Raw genomic sequence first — 27,809 nt, 5'->3', positions numbered from 1 at the left:
TCAGTAAGGTACAATACCTATTTTGTACAGCTATTTCTAGCCGAGAACAGTGAACACTATTCTGGCCTAACATCTGCAGAGCCAACTAGGCAGAAGAATAAGCTACAGATCAGGCTTATCATTGTATGATAATGTAATTATATCTGATTTCTCCTCCACTGGCCAGTGTGACTGCTTTACTCAGTGTCGTGTGCTGAGAAGTTACCCAAAGACACTCAGGAGATACTGACTCTTTGCTGTGTGTGTATGAAGCTGAGATGCACTGATATACTCACACTGCACATCAAGACGTATAGGAGGAGATCTGTTTGCCCCAATCACATTCTGTGCCTGACAGTAGTATTCTCCTGCATCCTGCAGTGTGATGCTTTTAATGGTGTAACTGGATCCTCCCAATGGGGATACAGCTCTATTCTTCTTATACCAGATGTATCTCTGCACTGGTGGGTTGGCATCGCTGCTGCTGCAGGTCAGAGTCACTGAACTGCCCTCCACTATTTTACCAAAGGGGCTCGCTGATACTGAGATGCTCTTCGGAGGATCTGAAAGAGAAAATAACAGGTCCTGCAGATTTAAAGAAAAGTCACACTCATCACAGTAGGATAATGTAATTATAATTGATTTCTTTTTCACTGGTCAGTGTGACTGCTTTACTCAGTGTCTTACTATTGCAAAGGTTCCCAAAGACACTCAAGAGATACTGACTCTCTGCTCTGTGTGTCTGAAGCTGAGATGCACTGATATACTCACACTGCACATCAAGACGTTTAGGAGGAGAGGTGTCTGTTCCAATCCCATTCTCTGCCTCACAGTAGTATTCTCCTGCACATACACACACACGCACACACACCCACAAACACACTGCTCAGAAATGTTTCAAAACACAGATGTGTTGGCAACATGACAGCTAAGGGATTCAATTAACAAAACTTGTTAAAACAAGTGCACCTAACTTCTCCAAAACTATGAAACATCAATAATTGAACTTGAATTTCAATACTAACTGATGTCAGTAGATGGCAGTAGCCACCGATCAATGTGAGATTCGCAGGTACAGGAAGTCTTGCTTAGTAGCTAGCTTTTCTAGAATGTAGTAGCAAACCAAGTAAGTTTAGAGCAAGTGTCTGCATATACCTTCGGCCGAAAACTGTTATGTTTTGCTTGCAGTAAAAAAAAACTGCATTCATTAAAACGTGGCACCGGAATACTTGTGTCGTCATTCTAAGATTGCAACATGCACAATCAACAGCTCCGATCATTTAGTACAGGCACAGATATTTTTATCATGCCTCTGTCTCAGTTTCAATGTTGAGTGTGAAGAGGAGCTTCATCTTATCAGTTCTCTCTTTGTTCCCCTCTCGTTTCAGATGAGCGATGTTGCACTACTCTAAATTAATGTACTGTAGAACATTATTTTATATAAATTATATACATTCCTTAAGGACATTTAAATGTATTCACTTTGGCTTCTGATTGAGATAATGAAGAGAGACTAATGAATAGGAACACATGCTGATAAATACTTTATATGTAGACTGAAAAATCAGAACTACATTTGGAAAAATAACAAAACAAACAATTTACCTGACACAGAGAGGACGATTACCAACAAGGTATTGAAGAGCATGGCTGCATCAGATTGAAAATATTTATCCAAATACACATATACAGGTCTTGATTATTATTAAAACTGTGAAAATGAACAGCACAAAGAAAGACTGTCAGAGTATTCTATTAATTTGCAGAAATAGCAGAATAACAATTATTACACAAGCACACACAGTGAGTTAATGTGCTGCTAATGCCTACAACTTCTTTGTGTTTTATGAAGAGCTCACAAAGATTCCTGAAAGCAGGGACTGAAACACCTTTTACTTGATGAATGATATTTGTATAGAAGCAATCATTTATAGTCCGAAAATGCATTTAATTTTATATTTGATTACAGTTTAATCTTCTTGCACCACAAAATATTGTGAAGTAGTTTTGACTAAATGAAATAATATGATAATGCACTTACCAGGAGAGAGTTCTGATCTGGCATCGGTGCTTTGCTAATGTGCCATTAGTAGTAAACAGCCTTGCAGACAGAGCAGTGTGGCTGAATATGATCGGATATAAAATGCTTCACACTAAATTTAAAAGTAGAATGTGTTAGAGATCTGACTCAGTTCCTGAAGGTCATACATGTTTTAGATTTTATCAGATATATTATCAGTCTGAAGAAAATAAACACAGTCGCTTGCTTTGTGTCTGGACTGGACCAGTAGTGCCTTTTCAAAAAGACTGGGTAATTCTCATTTCTTTGCCCCTACTGTATTATTGAAATTCAGATGTCAATATTTATGTTCATTTTTGCATATTACGCTTATGGAATAAACATAACTACTATGTTTACAAAAAGGATTCCGGATTAAAACACAAACTGATGCTAAGATCTGAGGCTTTGCCTATTCCAATACATCCATCAATCCATCCATTAACTACACGCGCTTATCCTGAGCTGAAGCTGGAGCCTATCCAAGCATGCACTGGGCGAGAGGCAGGAATACACTCTGGTCAGGCTGCCAATCTATCGCAGGGAACACACACCATTCACTCACACATTCATACCTCTGGGCAATTTAGAGTCTCCAATTGGCCTATTTGCATGTTTTTGGACCGTGGGTGGCAACCGGAGTACCCGGAGGTACATGCAAACTCCAGACAGAAAGGCCCCAAACCGAGATTCGAACCCAGAGCCTTCTTGCTGTGAGACGACAGTGCTACCCACTGAACCACCATGTCATCCCTATTCCAATACATGTACAGTAGAGGTTAATATAAAAGTGACTGTAAAAGGTGTGATAGGCATCAGGCACAGGTAAGCACTGATACATTCAGGAGCCCTATACAAAATCCATTACCTAATCCAGACTATTAAATTCAGTTTAGTGAAAGATCATCCAAGAAATTGATCTGAAATGTACATACAGGACTTCCCTATTTTAGTAACTGCCCCATCTACAAGTAGATTGAATGTATTGCATCCATCTATCCCTCCTGGGTAAATTTTACTGCCACAAACAGCATGCTTTACCATTGCTACCATACGTAGCTCAGTCGTGTTTATGTTTCATGCATTGGATTTTTGACATGAAGCCGAAACATCAACAAAACACTGCTGTTGCTTAGCCTATAACCTGCTTATTAACATAAAGATTGCACACACTGTACTTTCACAGAAGATGAAAGGAGTGGACAGGCGTAGTTTTCGTATATTTGTGTATCGCAGCAGTGCAGTATGGTGGTTTGGGGGTCCAGAGTGTGACTCTGGGAGCTCTGAGGTTGCAGTTTCCATCCCCACCTGGAGCACTGCTCTGGGGCCCCAAAGCGGGTACTGTGAGGTGCCCCTGCTTGGCTCTTTTGTGCAGAGGAGTAGCGGGCGCGGCTGTGGGTGAAGCTGCCTAATTTCAGACCAGAGCCACCCTGACCACAGACAGCTAAAGCGCTGCTCACTTCCTGCAGCCTGTTCTATTCTTTATTTTATTACACACTTCAGATCAGTTCTGGTGCTGCAGCACTGTTTCTATGGTTGATGTTCATGTGACCTTTTAGAACTTTGGTTTTGCTTCGCCTGTTATATGGTCCTTCATGCACATAATTAGTTGCATTTCAATGCTGATATTTCATGAAGATGACTTTTACTACATACAACTTATTGAATAGTATTATTATTGAATCTTTCACAGAGATTAACTTGATCCCCGCATGTGAACTAAATGGAATGCAGGCAAAACATGATGCCCATTTGAAGAAAATAATGAAAATATGTTTCAGAACAGATGTTCGAGGTTCACAGTGCTTTACAATGCTCAAATAAACCATAATACATTGATACACAAAATACAACAATGTATGTAAAGAAAACAAATAGAATAGGCATTCTTTCAAATACCTAAAACCAGAGAGAAACTTAAATATGGGCTCAATACAACAAGGCAATGTAAAATTAAGTACTAAAACACTGTTTTAAAAACATCTGGGAACTTACCTTTAAAAGTGACTTGAGTTTGGATATTATAATCTGTGCAGACTATAATACAATATGAGATTGTAATATCTTCAGACAGGGGTCTGGAGGACTATGCAAACGAGACGCACACACACACACACACACACACACACACATATTTTCAAGAATAAAATTTAGTTTCACAAAAGTTGAAATGATTGCAAAATCTATTCTTCGGGAATAGAGCACACCAGTAAATGCAGTTCTGTGCATGTCATAAAGCCAAAGAACTCTATTCATCCCTATTACAGAGCTGAGCATGAACAGGAACTTCAGATTAATCCTATGCTCTATATTTCACAATCCTATGCTATATATTTCACAGCAGATGTGTGGTAAAAACAAATGTAAAAAGATTCTGCTCAGCCAAGAATCTCAAAACCAAATTCAAATTCAAATTCAAAACAACTTTATGTATCTGTTAGGAACTTCATTTGTGTAAAAGCGTCAGTGCATACACAATACATAACCGGACAAACGATAAACACAGATTAGACAACATACAAGTGTAGCTTATAACAGTTTAAGATGTCCGCCAGTAGGGCATCTAAACAACGTATGTGATCATGTGTATATGATTTAGATTCCCATTTCCTTAAATTTTTTGCTTTCCCAGTCTAATGAATTAAACAGGTTATATTAAATCATAATAGATTTTAGCTTCTGATAGATATTGTAACGTCTGTTAACTGGCATTAATAAGCAGAACTGAAGTAACTAAATTGTTTACCTGAGGCAGAGAGAAGGGCTTACAAAAATACTGTTGAGGATGTTTGGGGCATGGCTGCATCGGCCTGAACATACATATAAAAAACATTACTTATATTATTAACTTATTTTTATTATTATTATTTTTTTTACATAATTTAATTTTTAAGAAAGATAATTTACTGTTTTAAACGAATGCTGTGCATGTTTTCCCCACTGGTCACATAGCCATCTTTCAGCAGTGAGAGAGACTGATCTCCATTATGATCACTAGATTAGCACAGAATAAAGCACTCGCTGTAATTCGTAGATCAGAGAACAACAACACTGTACTTAAATTTCTCCACTGTTTAAAAAAATGCAATAAATGTAAGCGTTCAAAAATCAAAGATTTTTTTTTTCTTCTCTCACCTTCTATCAAGGCACTCTATTGAATCATATACATTATTTTACAACTCGATGAAAAAATGTGTTAACAGCCATTAAGAATAAAACAGGGCTAAATCGTCCACTTACGCTGGTAGAGGAGGTGTGATCTTAACGGTTTTCAAACTGTCTGAAACGGCCCTGCTGACAGGCTCATATTTCTGAACATGGCAGACTGACTGTGATGTATGCAAAGCTTTAAGAATAATTGTTTCTATTTGTAAACATTATTACATTTTTATTTAACCAGGAGATTATTGTTGAATTTAAAAATCTATTTTTCAAGAGTGTCCTGGCCAAGACAGGCAGTAGCTCATGCAGTTTAACATGGTTGCAGAATGACAATATAAAATCAAATTATAGACAACAAAGATTATTTTCCAAGAATGCAACTTCACTGTGTAATTTGACATATTGGTACACAATAATGAATATAAAAACATTAAAGAGCTACATGAGCATCACAGCTGTGTAAAATATGTTAACAGTAGTTTAAAAGCCAGAAAAAAGAGGGAAACATGTTCCAATGCAAATGACAATATTTTGCTGCTGTAGCCTAGCCTATAACCCCCAGATCAACATAAAGATTGCACTTACTTTCGCAGAAGATAAAAGGAGCGGACAGGTGTAGTTATCTTTGTGAAAGTATCACGGCTCTGGTGCCCCAAAGTGGGTACTGTGCCCCTGCTTGGCTCTTTTGTGCAGAGGAGTAGCGGGCACGGCTGTGGGTGAAGCTGCCTAATTTCAAATGAGCGCCACCCTGACCACAGACAGTGGAGGAAGTTAAAATGCCGCTCACTTCCTGCAGCCTGCTCTATTCTTTATTTCATTTCACACCTCAGTTCAGTTGGGGTGGAGCGGCGCTGTTTCTGTGGTTGATGTTCATGCAACCTTTTAGAACTTTGTTTTTGCTTTGCCTGTTGGTCCTTCATACAACTAATTAGTTGCATTTCAATGCTTATACTTCATGGAGATGATTTTTACTACATACAGTCGATTGGATTATTGTATCTTTCACATTTCACAGAGATGAAATAGATGCCCACACGTGAATAAATATTATTTTATTTATTTATTTTATTTCATTTTTTTATTTTATTTTTTTGGTGGGGGGGTTTGCAGGCAAAACATGATGGCCATATTAAGAAAATAATGATAATCTTTATCAAAACAGAGGTTCAAGGTTCACAGTGCTTTACAATGCTCAAATAAATCATACTATATTGATAGACATAATAAAACAATGTATGTAAAGAAAACAAACACAAAGATGCATTATTTCAAACAGCTAACCAGACAGAAAGTAAAAATGGGGTCAATACAACAAGGCAATGTAAAATGTAAAGCTAAAACACTGTTTTAAAAGATTTTGGACCTTGCTTTTAAAAGTGACTTGAGTTTGGAGATTATAATCTGCCTTAATCTGCATTATAATCTTCCCATTCAATGTGAGAGAATACATGCGCATGTACATGAGTTATGAGCGTGTGTGTAACTGGGTTATATAAACCTGTAATGGTGTCACAGGAGCATATATGCAGCAGGGTTACATGAACATGCATGTTGCAGCAGGGTTACAGTACTTTGGGAAAAATCCTCCACCAACAGCTCTTTATAAAATGGATAATCTAGCAGAAACAGACAGCAGTTCTGTAAAGTTAAAGACAAAAAGAGACTCTTTCACCCTGATCTCCACCATTTCTCATTCTCTGCAGATTCTCTCCTCTGTGTGTTTTAATCCCACACTGAGGCCTCGTCAGCTCTCTGAAGCACAGAGTTTATGTCGCTGGCTGCGTTTGTCACTCCCCGAAGGCTCTGCTCTGAGGTGAGACACAGGAAGAGACTCAGTCACACATAAGTGCGCCTCCAGTTACACTGTTAAAAGGGAACCAGAGTGGCCACACAGTCCCTTGCATTCCCTATCCACTCTGTTGTCCCCGAGAACGGATTCCTCTGTTGACTTAATGGATTATATATCTCAGAATCACTTGAAGAATTTACATTACAGAAGTATATTTTTCACATGTTAAAAAATCATACTAAATAATATCCACAGATACAATTACAACATATTGAGATTTAAGTGGGGAATATTCCTCAATAGTTTTAACCAATAAAAATAAGGAGGAAGACTGAAATTGACTGCATCACACAGTGATGAACTGGATGAACTGTAACTTGCCTGGTGTGTATCTGTGCTTCTGCTCAGCACAAACCTACTGACTTTGTAGTTTCATAAAAATACAGCATGTACACAGAACTGGCCTTTGCTTTTCTGAACGGCTGGTACGGTTATAATAGTGAGAATATCCAGGTGGAAACTTGTTACTTACAGTACGAGAGCGTCTGCTCTCCTCTCTCTCTGTTGGTGCTCTTCTTCCTGCTGAAAAGGGGGGGGGGGGGGTGAGTAACAGACCTTCAGGAGCTGTGGATCAGCCATCCCTGATGACATTCTGTCATAACATTCCCACCTGCTCCTCTGAATTCAACTGCAAAACTGTAAGATTACTGCATATCTCTCTGATATCTAATGGTGCATTTCTATAATCATGTCTTCTCAGTGATGATTGGTACCCAGATGCTTTTGCATTGCAAACATTTACCTTGTGCACACCATGACAGTAAAGAGTGCAAAAGCCACAGAGATTCCAACAACTGTCCATACGAGCACTGTCGTATCTCCTGCTATAAATAAACAGATATAGCATTTCAATTTACATTTATATAGCAGAGACTACAATCCAGAGTCATGTAAAATAAGTGCATGCATAAATGTCGGTCAAAGGTCAATGCAACACTCAAAACCAGCAAAAAAAACAAAAAAAAAAACAGATATGAACGTGCATACCATAATTCCCCAAAATATATAAACTATAATATATCTTCAAAATTGTGTAGATGTACTTTAGGTGGTATAAATCAAAAATAAGCAAATAACCTGAATTACATATGAAATACGAGTTGTGTAAAATAAGTGCATGCATAAAGGTAGGAAGGTCAATGCAACACTCAGAAAATCAATTAAATCACAGTTAAATATGAGTTAGGTGTGTCAACCAGCAAACAAACTAGATATCGGTGATCAAATATGCAAGTGATCTATAATGGATACTGACACAGGAACAATCACCCTTCTTCAAAACGATAGAGGTGTTACTGTACATTACGTGTTACTCACCTTTTATATTGTCTGACACAGAAGTAGAGGTCTGAGCTCCATGAGTGTTCTGAGCCAAGCAGTATTGCTGTGCTCTGCTCCAGGATGGCACTAGACATAAATTTTGAATATATAATGTTTATTTAATCTCCGTGTGAATACATTGATATAAGTTGGAAAAGTATCAGGACAGTGATACAATTTTTGTTGTTTTTCTTTTGTACTCCAGCAGATTGAAAAATTTGGGGGGATTCACATCCATCAGATGATCCGATGTATAAAGTACAGCCCTGTGGTGTGGGGATGGCTGGTTTAAGCAGCCACACCTGCCCTGGGTCAAGCTAATTAGACCTGGCCAATTGGATAATGGGTTAAGAATGAGATAATTGGCCAGGCTAATTGGACCCAGGAACAGGAGTGGCTGCACCTGTGCGTAGTGAGGTAATCACTGCGCACAGGTTAAATCTGCCATCCCCACCCACATCAGGAGCTCTCTGTCATGACAGGGTTTAACATCTGCTCATTTGGCTATACCATCTTGCCAAACCCTCGTGGAATAAATGTGGACTGTTTTAACATCTTCTCCCTGTGCCTCTGTGCTGGAGGGCCCCAAAGAAAGCCACTTCGGTGGCCTGTGGCAGGCGTGTTTGCCACAAGCCCTTTTTATAAATAGTCCCAATACCTTGTGTTCTTGGGAGCATCTGAAATCAATAGAAAAATGTTTTACATTTTTTATTTTATTTATTTATTTATTTTAAGGTTTATAATGGAGCTGAAACCTCACACTGTGTGTCATTTCCCCCAGTGTCATGAACTGGATATACTGTAGCTTTTTTAGGGTTCTGGTAAATGTCACCAGATAGACAGGTTTCAGTAGTGACAGCAGTATTCAGACATAATCATTTTTAGCATGTTCATTAATAATGATAACTTAATTTTGTTAACGTTCAACTGCTACATGTGATACTATTTTTCCTTGTGCAAATGCAAAATGACTACAGGCTTGACAGATGTAAGACATGTCAGTGTGATCAGGCTCATCATTCTCCTCCACTGGCCAGTGTGACTGCTTTACTCAGTGTCTTACTGCTGTGTAGTTGTCAAAAGATACTCAAGAGATACTGACTCTCTGCTCTGTGTGTCTGAAGCTGAGATGCATTGATTTCCTCACACTGCACATCAAGACGCTTAGGAGGAGATCTGTTTGTCCCAATCCCATTCCCTGCCTTACAGGTGTATTCTCCTGCATCCTGCAGTGTGATGTTTTTAATGGTGTAACTCTACTGGTCCTCCTGTCTCTGAGGATACAGCTCTGTTATTCTTAAACCAGGTGTAGTATTGCACTGGGGGGTTGGCATCACTGCTGCAGGTCAGAGTCACTGAACTGCCCTCCACTATTTCACCAGAGGGGCGCACTGATAATAAGATTCTCTGAGGAGGATCTGAAAGAGAAAATAACAGGTCCTGCAGTTTTATATAGATCTCACACTTACCTCGGTTAAAGTATGTTTCCTTTTCCTCAATGTTTCCATTATGTCATTTTGTTTGATTGCTATTATTGCAATGCCAATTTTTAGAATTAACTTAATCCGATATCGTTTCTAAACATAATAACTTCCATTTCCTAATCATTATCTGCAGGTTGCTCTTCTGCCCAGTTCTCATGTCTTTTAAAGGTACATTATAGTACAACTGCATCACCGCTTTTCAAAATTAGTAACAAATGACGCTCAGTAAAGTTAAATGCATGAGTTTGTCTTCAAATACTCACATCTCACACCGAGAGTCACTGCTGGGGACAGGAGATTCTCATGGCCTCTTACTGCACAGGAGTAGCTGCCTGCATCTCCACTGCTGGCTTTGAACTGAAGGTAGTTATGATTTTCATATTTCTGGGCGGTGTAAAACAGAGATTGTCCATTCTTGTACCAGATGAATGTTTGGCTGCCAGTCAGGTCAGTGCAGGTGATTTTACAGGTTATTGTCACCCTCACTCCCCCTCTCTCCTTGTGTCAGATTTCATTTCAACCTTTACACCTGAGTGAGAAGAAGAAATACAATAACACAATATACTGAGTTATTCAACAAAATTCCACATTGTACAGCACCCACAATAAATGTATGAATGCATATTACTGTAAATGGTCCAGCATTTCATTTCAATTAAAGGTTGAAGTCAACTGAGACCCCAAAATCTCAATCTGTCTGATAATGGAATGCTTGTTCTCTGGATTGGCTGGCATAACGTGGTGAAAACATGCAGTCATTCCCCACTCTTTTAAAAATTATTTGGTGGCAGATAAAGGGTGATACCGCCAACTACAGGGCATTGTATTATCTCATAAAAAACATGTTTTCAATGCACAAAAATGCCAAGTTACTCACACATGCAAAGCACTGCTTATAACTCATTCATTCAAACTGGCTAAATCTAGGCCTGCCATTAAAAGTATTGATATCAAAATGATGCCAAGTTACTGTACTACAAACTATAAAGGCTATCTTGCCTCACCAAAATTAAAGAAGCTGTATTCCAAAGCAATGCTGCGCAATGTTTTCTTAACAAAGAAGGCACAAGACAATTCAGACATGCCTGTGTTTTTTTATCATCTGGCAATGTAGCACCTTACGCCTTTGCACTATTCAGAGATGTACGATGTTGTGCTTGGACAGCATGGTTGGACAGGCCAATCCGCTTCTTGGGCGGGCCGAATGCTACACTGTATTACTACAGTGGAAATGTAGGTATAGAGCCTAGCCAAACAGATATCAGAGGTTTTTGGATAAGGCATTATAATCTGACTGCATGTTCTTCCCATTTTCAGCTTTAACAGACAGGCTGCAACATTTAGAATTATATGCATTGGCTATTTTCACTGAAGATGCTGCCCATCCAAGCCATTCTAAATGACAGTACAGAATTACTCACACAGCACTTTGAGATTTATATCCTGCAGTGTGATGGTTTTAATGGTGTAACTGTGCTCTGGAACTACTGCCTCTGAGGATACAGCTCTATTATTCTTATACCAGGTGTATCTCTGCACTGGTGAGTTGGCATCACTGCTGCAGGTCAGAGTCACTGAACTGCCCTCCACTATTTCACCAGAGGGGCTCACTGATACTGAGATGTTTTTAGGAGCATCTGAAAGAGAAAAGGTCCTGCAGTTTTACTGTGCAGTTCAAAGTAAATGCAAGTTCATTGTGAATTAAATAAAATAAAATAATATTTGAATAAAAATTCACACATGAAACATTCTCATATATCTGTAAGGATAGAATGGACAATTACAAATGTGTATTATAATGACATTTTGTTTGACAGTTATTATTCAAATGCAATCTTTCCAATGAGGGCATTTTAGGATTACCTTGATCCGACATTGTTTGTAAACACAATAATTTCCATTTCCTAATCACTATCTGCAGGTTGCTCTTCTTCCCTGTTCTCATGTCTTTTAAAGGTAAATTAATGTTCAACTGCATCGTCGCTTTTTCAAAATGAGTTACGTTGTTATGAAATATTTGGTTGTCATTCCGTTTTAAATTACTACCGCTGGTTTTGCGATAGGGGATGAATACCGCATGGGGGCCCCCTGGTGGCCACGGGGGCCCTAAGCAGCCGCTTAGTTCGCTTATGCCTCGGGCCGGCCCTGCATGCATTATTTCCCAATAAAACAGAAGATGGGCAGACACTCACATTTCACATTGACTGCAGGGGAAGTCACTCCTCCTGTAGCACAGGAGTAGAGATCTGTATCATCAGTGCTGGCTACATTGAGGGAGTATTTACACTCATAGGGCACAACTTTTCCATTCTTGTACCAGGTAAAGGTTGGGCTGCCACTCAAAGTGCAGGTGCTGCTACAGGTCAGTGTTACACTCTGTGCCTCATTCTCTGTCACTTTCACCTGAAGACCTGCACACAAGAATCAACATGATAAAAAGACCATTCTGTTTCTATTAGAAAATAATTAGGAGTACTGCCAGTTAATAGTATAAAAAGAAAGTTTAGAATTACCTGTAACTGTCAACGAGACTCCAGAATGACCAGTATATTTTCCACCATAACGGTCGGTCAGGAACTTGAAGCGATATATTGCTGAATCACTTTCTCTCAGCTAGTTTATTCTGAAAGTGCAGTCACTGTTCTTATTCCCCAGGTACTCCACACGGTCAGAGTACTCTGGGTCATTGGACAGGTCTTTACCCTGTTTACTGTTCCAGTTGTAACCTGTTAGAAAAAATAGCAACGCTTTAAAAGGGTCCTGTAGCTTTAAGGAAGCGAGGCTCCCTACCTAACGGATTAGGAGGACTTGTTTTGCATCCCTCATTAGTTTTATTGGCTGTAACAGGTAGTAATGTTTTAAGATTATTCTGGAAAATAGTTAGCCCCGCCCACTCCCAAGGACTTGGTTGAGACTGCACAGCAAGAGGGGAGAACGGGAGAGAGAAAAAGACAATAAGAAGTAGAAAGTCATAATCATTAATTTAAGCAGTAAACTTAAAGAGCAGCTCCTTAAATGACCCAGGGACCAAATATTTTCCAGATCGCACACTTCAATTTCTTTCCTTGGGATCTTGGTGAGTTTAAATATTAAATTTTACCAAAGTATCGTAACTGTAGAAGCAACACGTGTGCTGTTAACTCCGTGTTCCTTGAAAATAGCGTTAGCCACACGTGGCATTTAATATTTTTCAGTTTGCACACTTCCGTTTCTTCCTTTGGGATCTCGGTGAGTTTATATTTTAAATTTAGCTAAAGTATCGCCATTGTAGCAGCCACACGTGTGTTATTAACTCCGCGTTTCCGTAGAAAATAGCATTAGCCACACGTGGTATGTATAGCTATTGAGTTTCTCTCACATAAAGTTGAATGTTGCTATTTGAAAGCGTGAATGGCACTGTTATAGTAGTTCTATCATACGTGTATGAATGTGCCATGTAATATGTATATGGATGTGCCATGTAATAACCTTGTGCTGGAGTTAGCTAATGCAGTACTGTTAGAAACCATGCACTAGCACTTAGCAAGTGCACTACAGTGGTGTATATCATGTAGCCATATCTTCCATTGTGCATGACAATGCAAGAGGGTTAGTTCACATGCATTTAAATGATTTTACAATCAACTAATGATTTACTTGATTGTTAAAGGTTTATTGCCATGTGGGCGATATAGCTCAGGAGGTAAGACCGATTGTCTGGCAGTCGGAGGGTTGCCGGTTCAAACCCCGCCCTGGGCATGTCGAAGTGTCCTTGAGCAAGACACCTAACCCCTAACCTCTAACTGCTCTGGCGAATGAGAGGCATCAATTGTAAAGCGCTTTGGATAAAAGCGCTATATAAATGCAGTCCATTTACCATGTGTTTATATTGAGTTCATGGTTTAAAAATGATTTGCTATAGTTACATGGAAAATACCTTGATCATAATTCATGATAAATGGTTAAAGAGTGATAGAATATTTGATAAAAGGAAACTGTACAGTTGAGCATTTATAAAGAGTACTATTTGGTTTATTGGTAACACTTTTACACTTTTGAGGTTACAATGATGCCTTAAAGAAAAGAACTAAGATTGAGAAAAGTATGCAGTTGTTATAATAGCCTGTTATCATACAGGCTGGGTTTTCTGGATACCCTGGAAGAAACCTGTGAACCTAGGATTCTCTCCCTGACGAGGGAGATGGCGAGCCGACCAACTTGGTTCATCTTCATCCACTTGAGGAAGGACCCCCTGATACCCCTTGTTTCTCCCAGCCCCACTCTGGTGTGGTAGGATTGTGATTGAGAAATTAAATAATTTTATTTGATACTTTATATTTTTTAAATAGGGTGCACCCAACCAACAAAACTGACTTGAAACTAACTAAATTGAACTAAACCAGACTGAACAGAAGACATTCAGAACTTAATGGACAGTGAATACAGTTACAGCACTCAGGACATTGATATGAAGACAAATGAATGTTGTTGAATGTGATAAGTAAATGCTGGCTTTACATGTTGTCATTACACTTTCTTTAATACAGTTCTAACCATTTTGCACTTACTTTCTGGCTCCGGTTGTTCATTGTGTCCATCTCATCATTCATAACCTCTCCTTACGAACCTAGCTTTAACCCGAAAATATTTACCTACTGCTAACTGACCTTTAGGTGGGTTACACAGTCATAAATAACCCAGAATGTTTTCTGCACTGTGTGGGATGTGGGATATGAGTAAGTGCAGCTCATGTCTACTGAAGACCCCTTTAAGGCACAGATTCTCTCAGGGGTGTAAGTCACTCCCCATCCGCTCTGGCTCAGAACACCTGAAAAACACACACACACACGCACACATGCAGACACACATACACAAACACACTGCTCAGAAGTCCTTTAAAACACAGATGTGTTGGCAACATGACAGCTAAGGGATACAATTAACAAAACTTTAAAACAGGTGCACCTAACTTCTCCAAAACTATGGAACATCAATTATTGCACTTGTATTTCAATACTAACTGATGTCAGTAGATGGCAGTAGCCTCCAATCAATGTGAGATTCGCAGGTACAGGAAGTTTTGCTTAGTAGCTAGCTTTTCTAGAATGCAGTAGCAAACCAAGCAAGTTAAGAGCAAGTGTCTGTGTCATTCTAAGAATGCAACATGCACAATCAACAGCTCTGATCATTTAGTAAAGCCACAGATATTTATATCATGCCTCTGTCTCAGTTTTAAAGCTGAGTGTGAAGAGGAACTTCATCTTATCAGTTCTCTCTTTTTTCCCTCTCTTTTCAGATGAGAAACTTTGCACTACTCTAAACTAATGTACTGTAGAACATTATTTTATATATATTATATAAATTCCTTAATGCAATTTAAATGCATTCACTTTTGTTGCTTCTGATTGTGTTAATGAAGGGAGACTAATAAATAGGAACACATGCTGATAAATGCTATATAGGTAGAGTGAAACATCAGAACTACGTTTGGAAAAAAACAAATCATTTACCTGACACCGAGAGGATGATTACCAACAAGGTATTGAAGAGCATGGCTGCATCAGACTGAAAATATTAATACAAACACATATACAGGTCTTGATTATTATTTACACTGTGAAAATGAACAGCAGAAACAAAGACTGTCAGAGTATTCTGTTAATTAGCAGAAACAGTTAATACACAAGCACACACAGTGAGTTAATGTGCTGCTAATGCCTAAAAATGCTTTGGGTTTTATGAAGATCTCACAACAATTCCAGAAAGCAGAGACTCAAACAGCCTTTTACTTGATGAATGATATTTGTATAGAAGGGGCTGTTTTCTTTAGTTTTCACCTTCTTTACACTCTCAGTTCTTTTTATGAGACAGCTTTATTATACTCCTTTTTTCTGTTCGGTTTTGCCCTTATTGCTGAGTAGTTTTTTGATAGTATTTAACGGCAGGACTTACCGCCCAGAGGAGTATATTATTCTGTTCTGTCTAGTTAGAATACTCCTTGTCCTTTAGTTCTTATCACCCTTTCATGGGTAGACTACTTAGTCCGATATACCTTGGATATTCTCCCTTAGGAGTATTTAATTTTCTGTTTGTTTACTTGTCCCCTTCCTCTAGTCTTCCGAAACCTTGTGGTTACTCCACCCTGTGTGGATAACTTTCAGATTCCCATTCAGTCGCGTCTGGTTCTCCGAACCCCCCCCCCCCCCCGCCCCCATCCCCCCCATCCCTCCCATCACATCTGTGGGATGTTTTTTTAAAGTACCTGTTTAGTGCTTTTCCTGCACATGTTCTATTCCATCAGCAGAACCCAGGGGGTAATGCCTACAGTACAAAATTCTTCAAGCATAGGTTTATTTTGTTTGTTTCATTGAATGATTGTTTAAAAAATTCAAGGTATGCTCTGAATTCTAACGTTTGGTAGTACAAAAATAAACACTAAGAATGTGAAAAACAAATTCACGTTATGTGAATTTATACTCTAGATGGTATCAGCTCAGTAATAAGCACAATATAATCACAAAATGTGCACAAGAATGTCTAATAGTAAATGTTATACAAGTATTAATAAAAATAATAATAATCTTTGAATTACATATAAAGCCCATTTCTCCAGTACATTTGGCCAACAAATACATTCAGCAATGATAATGGCTTTCAGGCACCAACATCTTGATAATACTTTGTGTACAATATGAAGACATGAGCTGTTATGCATGTAAATGTTGATAGAATGCCAAAGGAATGATCCATTCTGAGTACATCTTTGCAGACCCAATACCACAGTCATCTTGGTCATGTGACAAAGGCACAGTCATGTGACCTGAGTTCATGAGGAGAGTTTGCACATTGGAGGTATAGGGGATGAAGTAACTGAAAGAGTCCTAGAGTCTCGTCTTCAATGTGAGGACTAGAGCAGATTGTTCCCTTATCCATCTCCCTTATGAAGGATAATACCTCTCCTTATTCAGACCTGAGTCACCTGCATGTCCGCCTTTAAATCTTATATTCACTGGTTTTAGTAAATACTCTTAAATGAATCATCCAATGAAGGAAATGTTTGATTCATGCCTTGCAAATGAAGTTTCTGCTTGAGGATTGTTTTCCTGACATAGTATTTGCTGTTTAGAAGGGAAGCACAAACACTGAACATGATCTCACATTCAGAAGTCCAGATGCATACTGCATAAGCAGTATTGGTCTGCAGCTTGTGACAAAAGAGATCTGGATGCCTTGTTTTCATGTTTCCTGATATCGAACTGTGCTGTAGAGAACACCGTCTTCCTGTACTGATGGTGCACTTGACCTGCATGGATAAAACAGCACATGAAGACTCTATCAAAGTCAAAGACATTCTCATTTAAGTCAATCCTACCTGAGCCTTTATCACATTTAGGCACAACATGCTACATTAAGCACAAGCTACAGAAAGTTCCGCTACCAAAGGATTTTCTGGAATTTTGCTTCAGGCAAACATTACATCACTGTGATGTCATAGACTGAGGTCACACTACAGGCAAGTGAAAAGGTGAGGAAATAAAGGGGAAAAGCAGAGCAAGTCAAATGATGAGTCTAGATCAGCCTGTCCTCATATGACCGTTTTCTTCTATTGACCTGGTGGACAAGTTTCCAGCAAAGAAACAGCAAGAGATGACAGCATTTTAAAATATCTGAACTGGGCTTTGGGCAGCATCAAGCTCACAACCGAAATATAAATGTGACTCAAACCAAAATACAGTCTAACATAAGAAGAAGCTCCCAAGCCCCAGGGACATATCCTGTTTGCCAAAGAAGCCAGAGCCTTGATTTGCACAGTGAAGATAAAAGTCAATTCCTACAGTGCTATTCATTCAGAAAAATGTTTTTTTTTTATCTTATCCAAAAAGGGCCAGAGTGGTTGCAGGTATCTTTTCTTGCCCAGGCGTAAAGACACCTGATTCTACTCATAAAGGTCTTGATTGAAGACCATGTTGAGTTAATTAGTTGAATCAGGTGTTGTAGTGCTGGGCTAAACCAAAAACCTGCATGGAATGGACACTCACCTGACCCCAATCAGAGAGAGAAGTCTATAATAAAAGCTGCTGGAGAGAGATAATAGACCTGACAGAGCGACAGTCAGCACAGGTAGTATAAAGGTGGGATATTCTCACCTGGGGGCAGCACTGGAGGGGCGGAACTGGATGCTGGCGTACTGAACAATGAAGTACAGAACCTACTCCTGATTGCGGGTGTTAGTGGGCAACACAGAGAGGTAGAGGGGAACTTCACCGTCGTCTCTGTCCGTACCCTGTGTTCCAGTGTGACTCATTGCCATCCCTGAGACGTTGCCATAAATGGGGCTTTTATTCCCCTGCAGGGTAAAGAAAAGAGGCAGGAGAAGGATGGGAAAGTTCCACAGAAAGGTCCTGTTCATTTCAGTGAGCTCCTCAGAGCTGGAGTGATCTACTCACCCCCATTAACTCCAAAACATCAATTTAACCTGATATAAAAAAATCAGCTAATGAATCAATGTTTTATATTCAAATACATGCCATCAGCAGAACCAGACGTTTCAGATGTAATACACTTAATACAATTTATTTTGTCTCTAACATGACCAATTTTACAGTGGGTTTTCTTAAAATCTTGGAAAGATTTCACACTGAAATACTCATTCATATATTCATTTCAAAGTATATATTTTCAATAACCAATAGCAATAAACCTTCATCACAACAATAATCTCTTTGTATTTATTCACTGAAATCAGGTGAATACAACACATAAAGTACAAGTCACTCTCCCTGCCTCTGTATGTAATGAACAGATTATTATATGCACAAAAGCAGTATTGTACGGTGTAGCATGTTTCTGTCATATACTACAAACCCATTTGAGAAACCGAAACTGTCCTTTATAGGGGAATACACATATTTAACTCCTGAAATATTTCCATTAAGCATGTCTACACACTGAAAAATGACACAGAGATCATAACCACTGTACATAATCTAATAAACCTTCAAGGCCATTTGGCACACACTGCTCTGCTTTCTAATTATTTGTAAGAAAGGTGCTATATAAATAAATAAATCATGTCTTATGATTACTGTTATAAAGCATTATGAGTGTTAAACAGTCTTCATAACTCTAATTATACTGTATTATGAGCAGACTATAAGGCATTATAAGTAGTATATAATGGATTATAGACAGGCATCATAGAAAGTGTTATTGAATTTCAGTTTTTACTTAAACAATGTATACAAATAAAATAATATTACATCCATAGATAAATACATATATGCATATATGTAGACTGATTTCATTGACTCACCTGCCTGTCCCCTTCTGTCTCATTTGTTGATTTTCTCCTCCTGATTATTCAGAAAAAAATAATAAAAATAAAAAGTAAATCTACCTTCAGACAAATATTTAAAGAACCCCCTCTTGTGCAAACAACAATTTGCATTTGTTTGAATGATGTGTATTGCTGAGGCAGTAGTGTCCATGTATGTGTGTATTTTTTATTATTCAGATGTCATTTGGTTACAGGAAATGAGCTTGAGTTATAAGAGGTTTCTTCCTGCCCAGTAAATGTAGTTCTGCTTTATTCAGACCAACACTGGAGCTCATGGGCAAATTGATGCTCTTGACAAGACTTTGTTATGGTCTGTAACTGTCCACATTATTCATATTAAGAACAAGCATTAAGGTGATTCTGTTACCACATCATACAGGTTTGATAAACTAATTGGGACACTCAAACGCATCAGTCAGAGTTTATAAAATTGACATCTCAATAAAACAAAATGTCTAATAATGCAGTGGTCTAAGCACTAATCAGACATTAGAGGGGGGTATGGCATCAGCATGATGTAACGTAGCTAAAGCTTGACAAAAACATTCCACAAAAATGTGCACTCGTTTTAAACTATGAGTCTAAATCAGACATACAGTAATTCACACTGGAGTGACTACAAACCGACTCATTTACAACCACGTACCTCAGGCACACAACACCCAGAAACACAAGAGCCAAAATGGCAGCCACTCCCACAGCTGCAGCCACGATCAGTGACTGACCTCCTAAGTCAGAGAGATGTAGCCCTGTCAGTTATGATATAGCAGTGTTCATTTCACAACATGCCTCACCAAGGTCCTTAAGGCGAAAGTTTATAAATGTTTAAATACACCCCTTATATGCCTACCTTTACTAGAAATTTCTGTACATTTGAATTTTACTGAATTCAATGCTGGCATCATGATACTTTTAGTTAAACTGCTCATCATCATTATCTACCATGATCCAATTCGGATTGTAGCACCAGTATCATGATCAGCATTGGTTTGTAGCCTCTGGATCATAATCAATATCGTATAAAATATCGTATAAAATATGTTCTGGTCCTACCTTGCACTGTGACCAGTAGAGCAGAAGCATTCTGAGCTCCAAGTCTGTTCTGTGCCTCACAGTAGTACTGTCCTCTGTTCCAGGATCTAAAGTTAGAAAAGTTCAAACTCTGTCCAAATCCTGCCTGCCAGACTCCAGTGTCATTCTTCTTAAACCAGGTGTAGTTCTGCACTGGTGGGTTGGCATCGCTGCTGCAGGTCAGAGTCACTGAACTGCCCTCCACTATTTCACCAGAGGGGCTCACTGATACTGAGGTGTTGTTGGGAGCATCTGAAATCAATAGAGAAATGTGTTAAATTCCATATAATTTATCAATCTCTGTGATTTGTCTCAAATAGTTTCAGAACCATTTATTGCAAAGGAAAGTTTATAATGAAGCTGAAATAGCACACTGCAAATGCTTTCTTTGTTTGGAAATGAGTAGAATATACTGCATCCTTTTATGGGGGTTGGTGAATGGCCTTGAGACACAGGATAGAAAAGCTTTCAATAATGACAGCAGTATTTAGATAAGAAATTTTATTTAGCATTGTTTAGAAAGGTTAAAAATAGAAATAGAAACACGCAAACCTGTTTGCTTGGTTTATTAAGAGTAACGATTACTTGGTATAAAACATCTACAGTACATATGGTATGATTGTTTGCCCTGTGCAAACTCAGAATGACTACTCGTTTAACTTATGACATGTCCGTATCATCTGGCTCACTCATCATGTTAAATCAATTATATCTTCATAAGATTCTCCCTTCACTGGCCAGTGTGACTGCTTTACTCCGTGTCTTACGATTGCAAAGTTTCCTAAAGATACTTAGGAGATATTGACTCTCTGCTCTGTGTGTCTGAAGCTGAGATGCACTGATATACTCACACTGGACATCGAGGCGTTTAGGAGGAGATCTTTTTGTCCCAATCGCATTCTCTGCCTCACAGTAGTATTCTCCTACATCCTGCAGTGTGATGTTTTTAATAATGTAACTCCGTTCTGTTCCTCTCCTCAAGAATACAGATCCAGTCTTCTTTAACCAGGTGTATCTCTGCACTGGTGGGTCGGCATCACTGCTGCAGGTCAGAGTCACTGACCTGCCCTCCACTATTTCACCAGAGGGGCTCACTGATACTGAGGTGATTTTGGGAGAATCTGAAAAAGAAAATAACAGGTCCTGCAGTTTTATATAGATGTCACACTGAGGTGTTCTTGGGAGCATCTAAATTAATTAGAAAAATGTGTTAAATTCAATATAATTTCTCACTCACTGTGTTGCATATCAAAGCACTAGCAGGGACATTTATTTCAAAGTAAAGTATATAATGGAGCTGAAATCCCACAATGTGAATATCCCAGTATGTTGTGCTTTGTTTTAAAATGAACTGGATATACTGCAGCTTTTTAAAGGTTAGTTCGCAAATGACTCAGGACAGGCAAGTTTTCAAAAGTGACAGCAATATTTAGATATAATCATTTTTAGCATGGTCATTAATAATGATAGCTTCATTCTGTTAATGTTCAACCACTACATGTGACATTTTTTTCCCTGTGCAAATTCAAAATGACAACATGCTTTACTTAAGACATTTCAGTGTGATCAGGCTCATCATTCTCCTCCACTGGCCAGTGTGACTGCTTTACTCAGTGTCTTACTACTGTGCAGTTGCCCAAAGACACTCAGGCGATACTGACTCTCTGCTCTGTGTGTTTAAAGCTGAGATGCACTGATATACTCACACTGCACATTAAGACGTTTAGGAGGAGAGATGTTTGTCCCAATCACATTCTCTGTCTGACAGGTGTATTCTCCTGCATCCTGCAGTGTGATGCTTTTAATGGTGTTACTGGATTCTCTCCACGAGGATTCAGCTCTGTTATTCTTATACCAGGCGTATCTCTGCACTGGTGGGTTGGCAGCGCTGCTGCAGGTCAGAGTCACTGAACTGCCCTCCACTATTTCACCAGAGGAGCTCACTGATACTGAGACGCTCTTCGGAGGATCTGAAAGAGATAATAACAGGTCCTGCAGTTTTATATAGATGTCACATTGAGGGGTGACATCTATATAAAAATACTGATATACTGATACTGAGATGCTCGTGGGACGATCTGAAAGAGAGAACAATAATTTGTAGTTTCATGTGAAATTTAAACCTGACTCAGGCAGACATAGTGTTTTCAAATCATTGCATCATAGCATGTTTTCAGGTATTGAAATTTCATCCAGTGCTTTAGTGTCAGTACATTTACATGCAGCATAAAATAATCTGTACAATTTAGTGGAAAATTATGGCTGAAATATTTCAAATTTGTGAGATTTGAAGAATTTTGAAAATCACAAATATTGACGACCACACAAGTTTGCCTAGCACTCACATCTCACATTAAGAGCCACTGCAGGGGACCGAAGCTCATAGCCTTTCACAGCACAGGTGTAGCGGCCTCGGTCTTCACTGCTGGCTGTGAACTGGTGACTCTGATCAGTGAAGGACAGAGGAGATCCACCCCTGTACCAGATGAAGGCTGGGCTGCCAGTCAGAGTGCAGGTGGTGCTACAGGTCAGTCTCACACTCTGTCCCTCTGTGACTGTGCCAGGATTCACCATCACCTGTAGATCTGCAAATAGCAAATTAGACCTGTAAAAAAACTTCCATTCATACTTGTGGGAAGAAAATCTTCTGAGTTTATAGCCTAAAATAATTACCTGTAACTGCTAATGTGACACCAGGTTCTCCAGTAGAATTTTCAACATCAGTCAGGTCAGTCAGGAACCTGAATCGGTATGTTCCTGAATCAGTTTCACTCAGTTGGTTTATTCTGAAAGTGCAGTCACTGTTCTGATTCCCCAGGTACTCCACACGGTCAGAGTACTCTGGGTCCTGGGACAGGTCCTCAGGCTCCTGTGGCTTGTTCCAGTGAATAAACCAGAAAGTTTTCTGCACTGTGTGAGATGTGGGATATGAGTAAGTGCAGCTCATGTCTAGTGAAGACCCCGTTAAGGCACAGATTCTCTCAGGGGTGTAAGTCACTCCCCATCCCCTCTGGCTCAGAACACCTGAAAAATACAAACAAACACACATGCACACACACACACACACATGCAGACACACATACACGTACATACACACACACACACACACACACACGCGTACACACACACATGCGCACACATACACAAATGCACACACACACACACACACACACAAATTCACTTCTCAGAAATCCTTTAAAACACTGATGTGTTGGCAACATGACAGATAAGGGATTCAATAAACAAAACTTTAAATAAACTGCACCTAACTTCTCCAAAACTATGGAACATCAATAATTGTACTTGTATTTCAATACTAACTGATGTCAGTATATGGCAGTAGCCTCTGATCAATGTGAGATTCGCAGGTACAGGAAGTCTTGCTTAGTAGCTAGCTTTGCTAGAATGTAGTAGCACTGAAATACTTGTGTCGTCATTCTAAGAATGCAACATGCACAATCAACAGATCTGATCATTTAGTACAGGCACAGAGATTTATATCATGCCTCTGTCTCAGTTTCAATGCTGAGTGTGAAGAGGAACTTCATCTTATCAGTTCTCTCTTTTTTCCCCTCTCTTCAGATGAGCGATGTTGCACTACTCTAAACTAATGTACTTTAGAACATTATTTTATAGAAATTATATACATTCCTGGAAAAAAAACACACAAACAATTTACCTGACACGGAGAGGACGATTACCAACAAGGTATTGAAGAGCATGGCTGCATCAGATTGAAAATATTTATCCAAATACACATATACAGGTCTTGATTATTATTTACACTGTGAAAATGAACAGCACAAAGAAAGACTGTCAGAGTATTTTATTAATTTGCAGAAATAGCAGAATAACAAATACTACACAAGCCCACACAGTGAGGTAATGTGCTGCTGATGCCTAATAATGCTTTGGGTTTCATGAAGAGCTCACACAGATTCCAGAAAGCAGAGATTCAAACAGCATTTTACTTGATGAATGTTATTTGTATGGAAGAAGCAGCAATCATTTCTAGTCAGAAAATACATTTTATTTAATATTTGATTCCAGTTTAATCTTCTTGCACCACACAATACTGTAACACAATTTAGACTAAATGAAATGATATGATAACACACTTACCAAGAGAGAATTCTGATTTGGCCTCAGTGGTTTGCTAATGAGCCATTAGTATAAAACAGCCTTACAGACAGAGCAGTGTGGCTGAATGTGACCGTGAAGAAAGTACTTCAAACTAAATATAAAACAATGTGTTACAGATCTGACTCACTTCCTGAAGGTCATACACATTTTAGATTTTATCGGATACAAACGTTTGAATAAAATATACAGAGTCTTTGCTTTGTGTCTGGACTGGACCAGTAGTGCCTTTTCAAAAAGACTGGGTAATTCTCATTTCTTTGCCCCCACTGTATTATTGAAATTCAGATGTCAATATTTATGTTCATTTTGGCATATTATGCTTATAAAATAAACTTAACTACTATCTTCACAAAAATGATTCCGGATTACAACACAAACTGTTGCTAAGATCTGAGGCATTGCCAATTCCAATACATCCATCAATCCATCCATTATCTATACCCTCTTATCCTAAGCTGGAGCTGGTGCTGGAGCCTATCCAAGCATGCTTTGGGCGAGAGGCAGGAATACACTCTGGACAGGTTGCCAATCTATCGCAGGGAACACACACCATTCACTCTCACATTCATACCTATGGGCAATTTAGAGTCTCCAATTGGCCTATTTGTATGTTATTGGACCGTGGGAGGCAACCGGAGTACCCGGAGGTACACGCAAACTCCAGACAGAAAGGCCCCAACCCGAGATTCGAACCCAGTGCCTTCTTGCTGTGAGGCGACAGTGCTACCCACTGCACCACCGTGCCACCCCTATTCCAATACATGTACAGTAGAGGTTAATATAAAAGTGACTGTAAAAGGTGTGATAGGCATCAGGCACAGGTAATCACTGATACATTCAGGAGCCCTATACAAAATCCATTACCTAAACCAGATTATTTAATTCAGTTTAGTGAAAGATCGTCCAAGAAATTGATCTGAAATGTACATACAGGACTCATCGATTTTAATAATTGCCCCATCTACAGGTAGATTGAATGTATTGCATCCATCTATCCCTCCGTGGTAATTTTTACTGCCACAATCAGCTTGCTTTACCATTGCTACCATACATTGCTCAGTCGTGTTTATGTTTCATGCATCGGATTTTTGACATGAAGACGAAACATCAACAAAACGTTGCTGTAGCTTAGCCTATAACCCTCGTATTAACATAAAGATTGCACACACTGTACTTTCACAGAAGATGAAAGGAGTGGACAGGCGTAGTTTTCGTATCTTTGTGTATGGCAGCAGTGCAGTATGGTGGTTTGGGGGTCCAGAGTGTGACTGGGAGCTCTGAGGTTGCAGTTTCCATCCCCACCTGGAGCACTGCTCTGGGGCCCCAAAGCGGGTACTGTGAGGTGCCCCTGCTTGGCTCTTTTGTGCAGAGGAGTAGCGGGCGCGGCTGTGGGTGAAGATGCCTAATTTCAGGCGAGAGCCACCCTGACCACAGACAGTTAAAGCGCTGCTCACTTCCTGCAGCCTGTTCTATTCTTTATTTAATTCCACATCTCAGTTCAGTTCTGCTGGTGCAGCACTGTTTCTGTGGTTGATGTTCATGCGACCTTTTAGAACTTTGTTTTGGCTTTGCCTGTTATACGGTCCATCATGCACATAATTAGTTGTATTTCAATGCTTATACCTCATGAAGATGATTTTTACCACATACAGCCGACTGGATTATTGTATCTTTCACATTTCACAGAGATGAAATAGATGCCCACACATGAATAAAATGGAATTAATATAAAAATGATTTTATTTAATTTGTTTTTTTGGCGGGGGGGGGGGGGGGGGGGGGGGGGGGTTGCAGGCAAAACATGATGGCCATATAAAGAAAATAATAATAATCTTTATCAAAACAGAGGTTCAAGGTTCACAGTGCTTTACAATGCTCAATTAAATCATAATGCAGTAATACACAAAATAAAACAATGTATGTAAAGAAAACAAATAAAAAGATGCATTATTTCAAATAGCTAAACAGACAGAAAGTAAAAATGGTGTCAATATGACAAGGCAATGTAAAATGTCAAACTAAAACACTGTTTTAAAGGATTTTGGACCTTGCCTTTAAAAGTGACTTGAGATTGGAGACTATAATCTACATTAATCTGCATTATATTCTTCCCATTTAATGTAACAGAGTACATGCGCATGTACATGAGTTATGAGCGTGTGTGTAACTAGGTTATATAAACGTGTAATGGTGTCACTGGAGCATGTATGCAGCAGGGTTACATGAACATGCATGTTGCAGCAGGGTTACATGAACATGCATGTTGCAGCAGGGTTACAGTACTTTGGGAAAAATCCTCCACCAACAGTTCTTCATAAGATGGATAAGATAGCAGAAACAAACAGCAGTTCTGTAAAGTTAAAGACAAAAAGAGACTCTTTCACCCTGATCTCCATCATTTCTCATTCTCTGCAGATTCTCTCCTCTGTGTGTTTTAATCCCACACTGAGGCCTCGTCAGCTCTCTGAAGCGCAGAGTTTGTGTCGCTGGCTGCGTTTGTCACTCTCTGAAGGCTGTGAGACACAGGAAGAGACTCAGTCACACATAAGTGCGCCTCCAGTTGCACTGTTAAAAGGGAACCAGAGTGGCCACACAGTGCTGTAAATAAACAGACATAGCATTTCAAATAAGTGCATGCATAAAGGTAGGAATGTCAATGCAACACTTAGAAAATCACTTAAATCACAGTTAAATATAAGTTAGGTGTGTAGACCAGCAAAATAACTAGATGCGGGCATGCATACGCTTATTCCCCAAAATATATAAACTACAATCAAAATGGTTGAGATGTACTGTAGGTAATATAAACCAAAAATAAGCAAATAGCGTGCATTGTATATGAAATACAAACATGAAAATATACAGTGTGTCAAACACAAGCAAGTGTGCACAGAGTCACGGAGATGTGTTCCCACTGGGAAGGGATGAACAAGTAACCAGAGACCTCTGACATAAGTTTGAATGAGTGCCTGTTGCATCAGTTGAAGCTTTGGTTCGTCCATTTTAGTGTGATCTTAAATTTTAAAAGTATGCTTTACTGTTCCATACTGGAACTGAGTTTACTTGGTCTGGAAATGAAAAGAGCCTCTTACTGGTTCAGGGGGTTCAGGCAGGTGCCTATAGTCTTTCCTGAACTCCACCCGAACCGAAACGGACCTTCATCCCTATTCCTAGAGTATCTCAGAGTAAGAGAGCTGATCTCAGATCATGTTTCCTCTCTTGATATCCAAGCTTTATCCATAATGGCCTAAAGGCAAAACTGATCCTAGATCAGACCGATTCTCTGAGATGGTTTATGAACCGTAGAGTTGTGCTTGGAGGTTCTGGGCAAGTGAGTCATACTTTCTAATCTGGATGATGGCTGCTGTGGTCCAGGCCATACAGTGTAGTGAGTGATACTATGACTCAGATACTATGACTCCAGGG

General features: G+C 39.2%; 2 protein-coding genes and 2 long non-coding RNA genes across 4 annotated transcripts in view; 1 reads left to right on the top strand and 3 right to left on the bottom strand.

The window, feature by feature from the left end:
• LOC118232142 (basement membrane-specific heparan sulfate proteoglycan core protein-like) overlaps positions 1 to 27,809 on the bottom strand; it is a 1,449,502-nt gene that overhangs the window by 190,768 nt on the left and 1,230,925 nt on the right. The window lies entirely within an intron of this gene.
• On the bottom strand, positions 1,648 to 5,961 carry LOC118232471. The gene is made up of 5 exons (XR_004766308.1): positions 5,279 to 5,961; positions 4,785 to 4,848; positions 4,034 to 4,124; positions 2,021 to 2,132; positions 1,648 to 1,690 (listed from the first exon to the last, which is right to left on the bottom strand). It is a non-coding gene; the product is annotated as an uncharacterized LOC118232471 (long non-coding RNA).
• Positions 5,798 to 25,883, top strand: LOC118232613. Its single transcript, XR_004766353.1, has 3 exons — positions 5,798 to 5,833; positions 8,236 to 8,239; positions 25,692 to 25,883. It is a non-coding gene; the product is annotated as an uncharacterized LOC118232613 (long non-coding RNA).
• Positions 7,438 to 27,809, bottom strand: part of LOC118232149 (B-cell receptor CD22-like) — a 35,092-nt gene continuing 14,720 nt past the window's right edge. Inside the window, exons 8-14 of the mRNA XM_035426805.1 lie at positions 22,586 to 22,825; positions 21,947 to 22,210; positions 21,092 to 21,361; positions 9,028 to 9,046; positions 8,367 to 8,456; positions 7,792 to 7,873; positions 7,438 to 7,571 (exon numbers count right to left, since the gene is read on the bottom strand). Coding sequence (XP_035282696.1) covers positions 7,518 to 7,571; positions 7,792 to 7,873; positions 8,367 to 8,456; positions 9,028 to 9,046; positions 21,092 to 21,361; positions 21,947 to 22,210; positions 22,586 to 22,825 — 1,019 coding nt within the window. The 3' untranslated portion in view covers positions 7,438 to 7,517. The remainder of the gene's footprint in view (positions 7,572 to 7,791; positions 7,874 to 8,366; positions 8,457 to 9,027; positions 9,047 to 21,091; positions 21,362 to 21,946; positions 22,211 to 22,585; positions 22,826 to 27,809) is intronic.

This window comes from Anguilla anguilla, chromosome 1 (genome assembly GCF_013347855.1).
Source record: "Anguilla anguilla isolate fAngAng1 chromosome 1, fAngAng1.pri, whole genome shotgun sequence".
Lineage (NCBI taxonomy): Eukaryota > Metazoa > Chordata > Actinopteri > Anguilliformes > Anguillidae > Anguilla > Anguilla anguilla.
The sequence above is the reverse complement of the archived record's forward strand: the minus strand, read 5'-3'. Positions and strand labels throughout refer to the sequence as shown.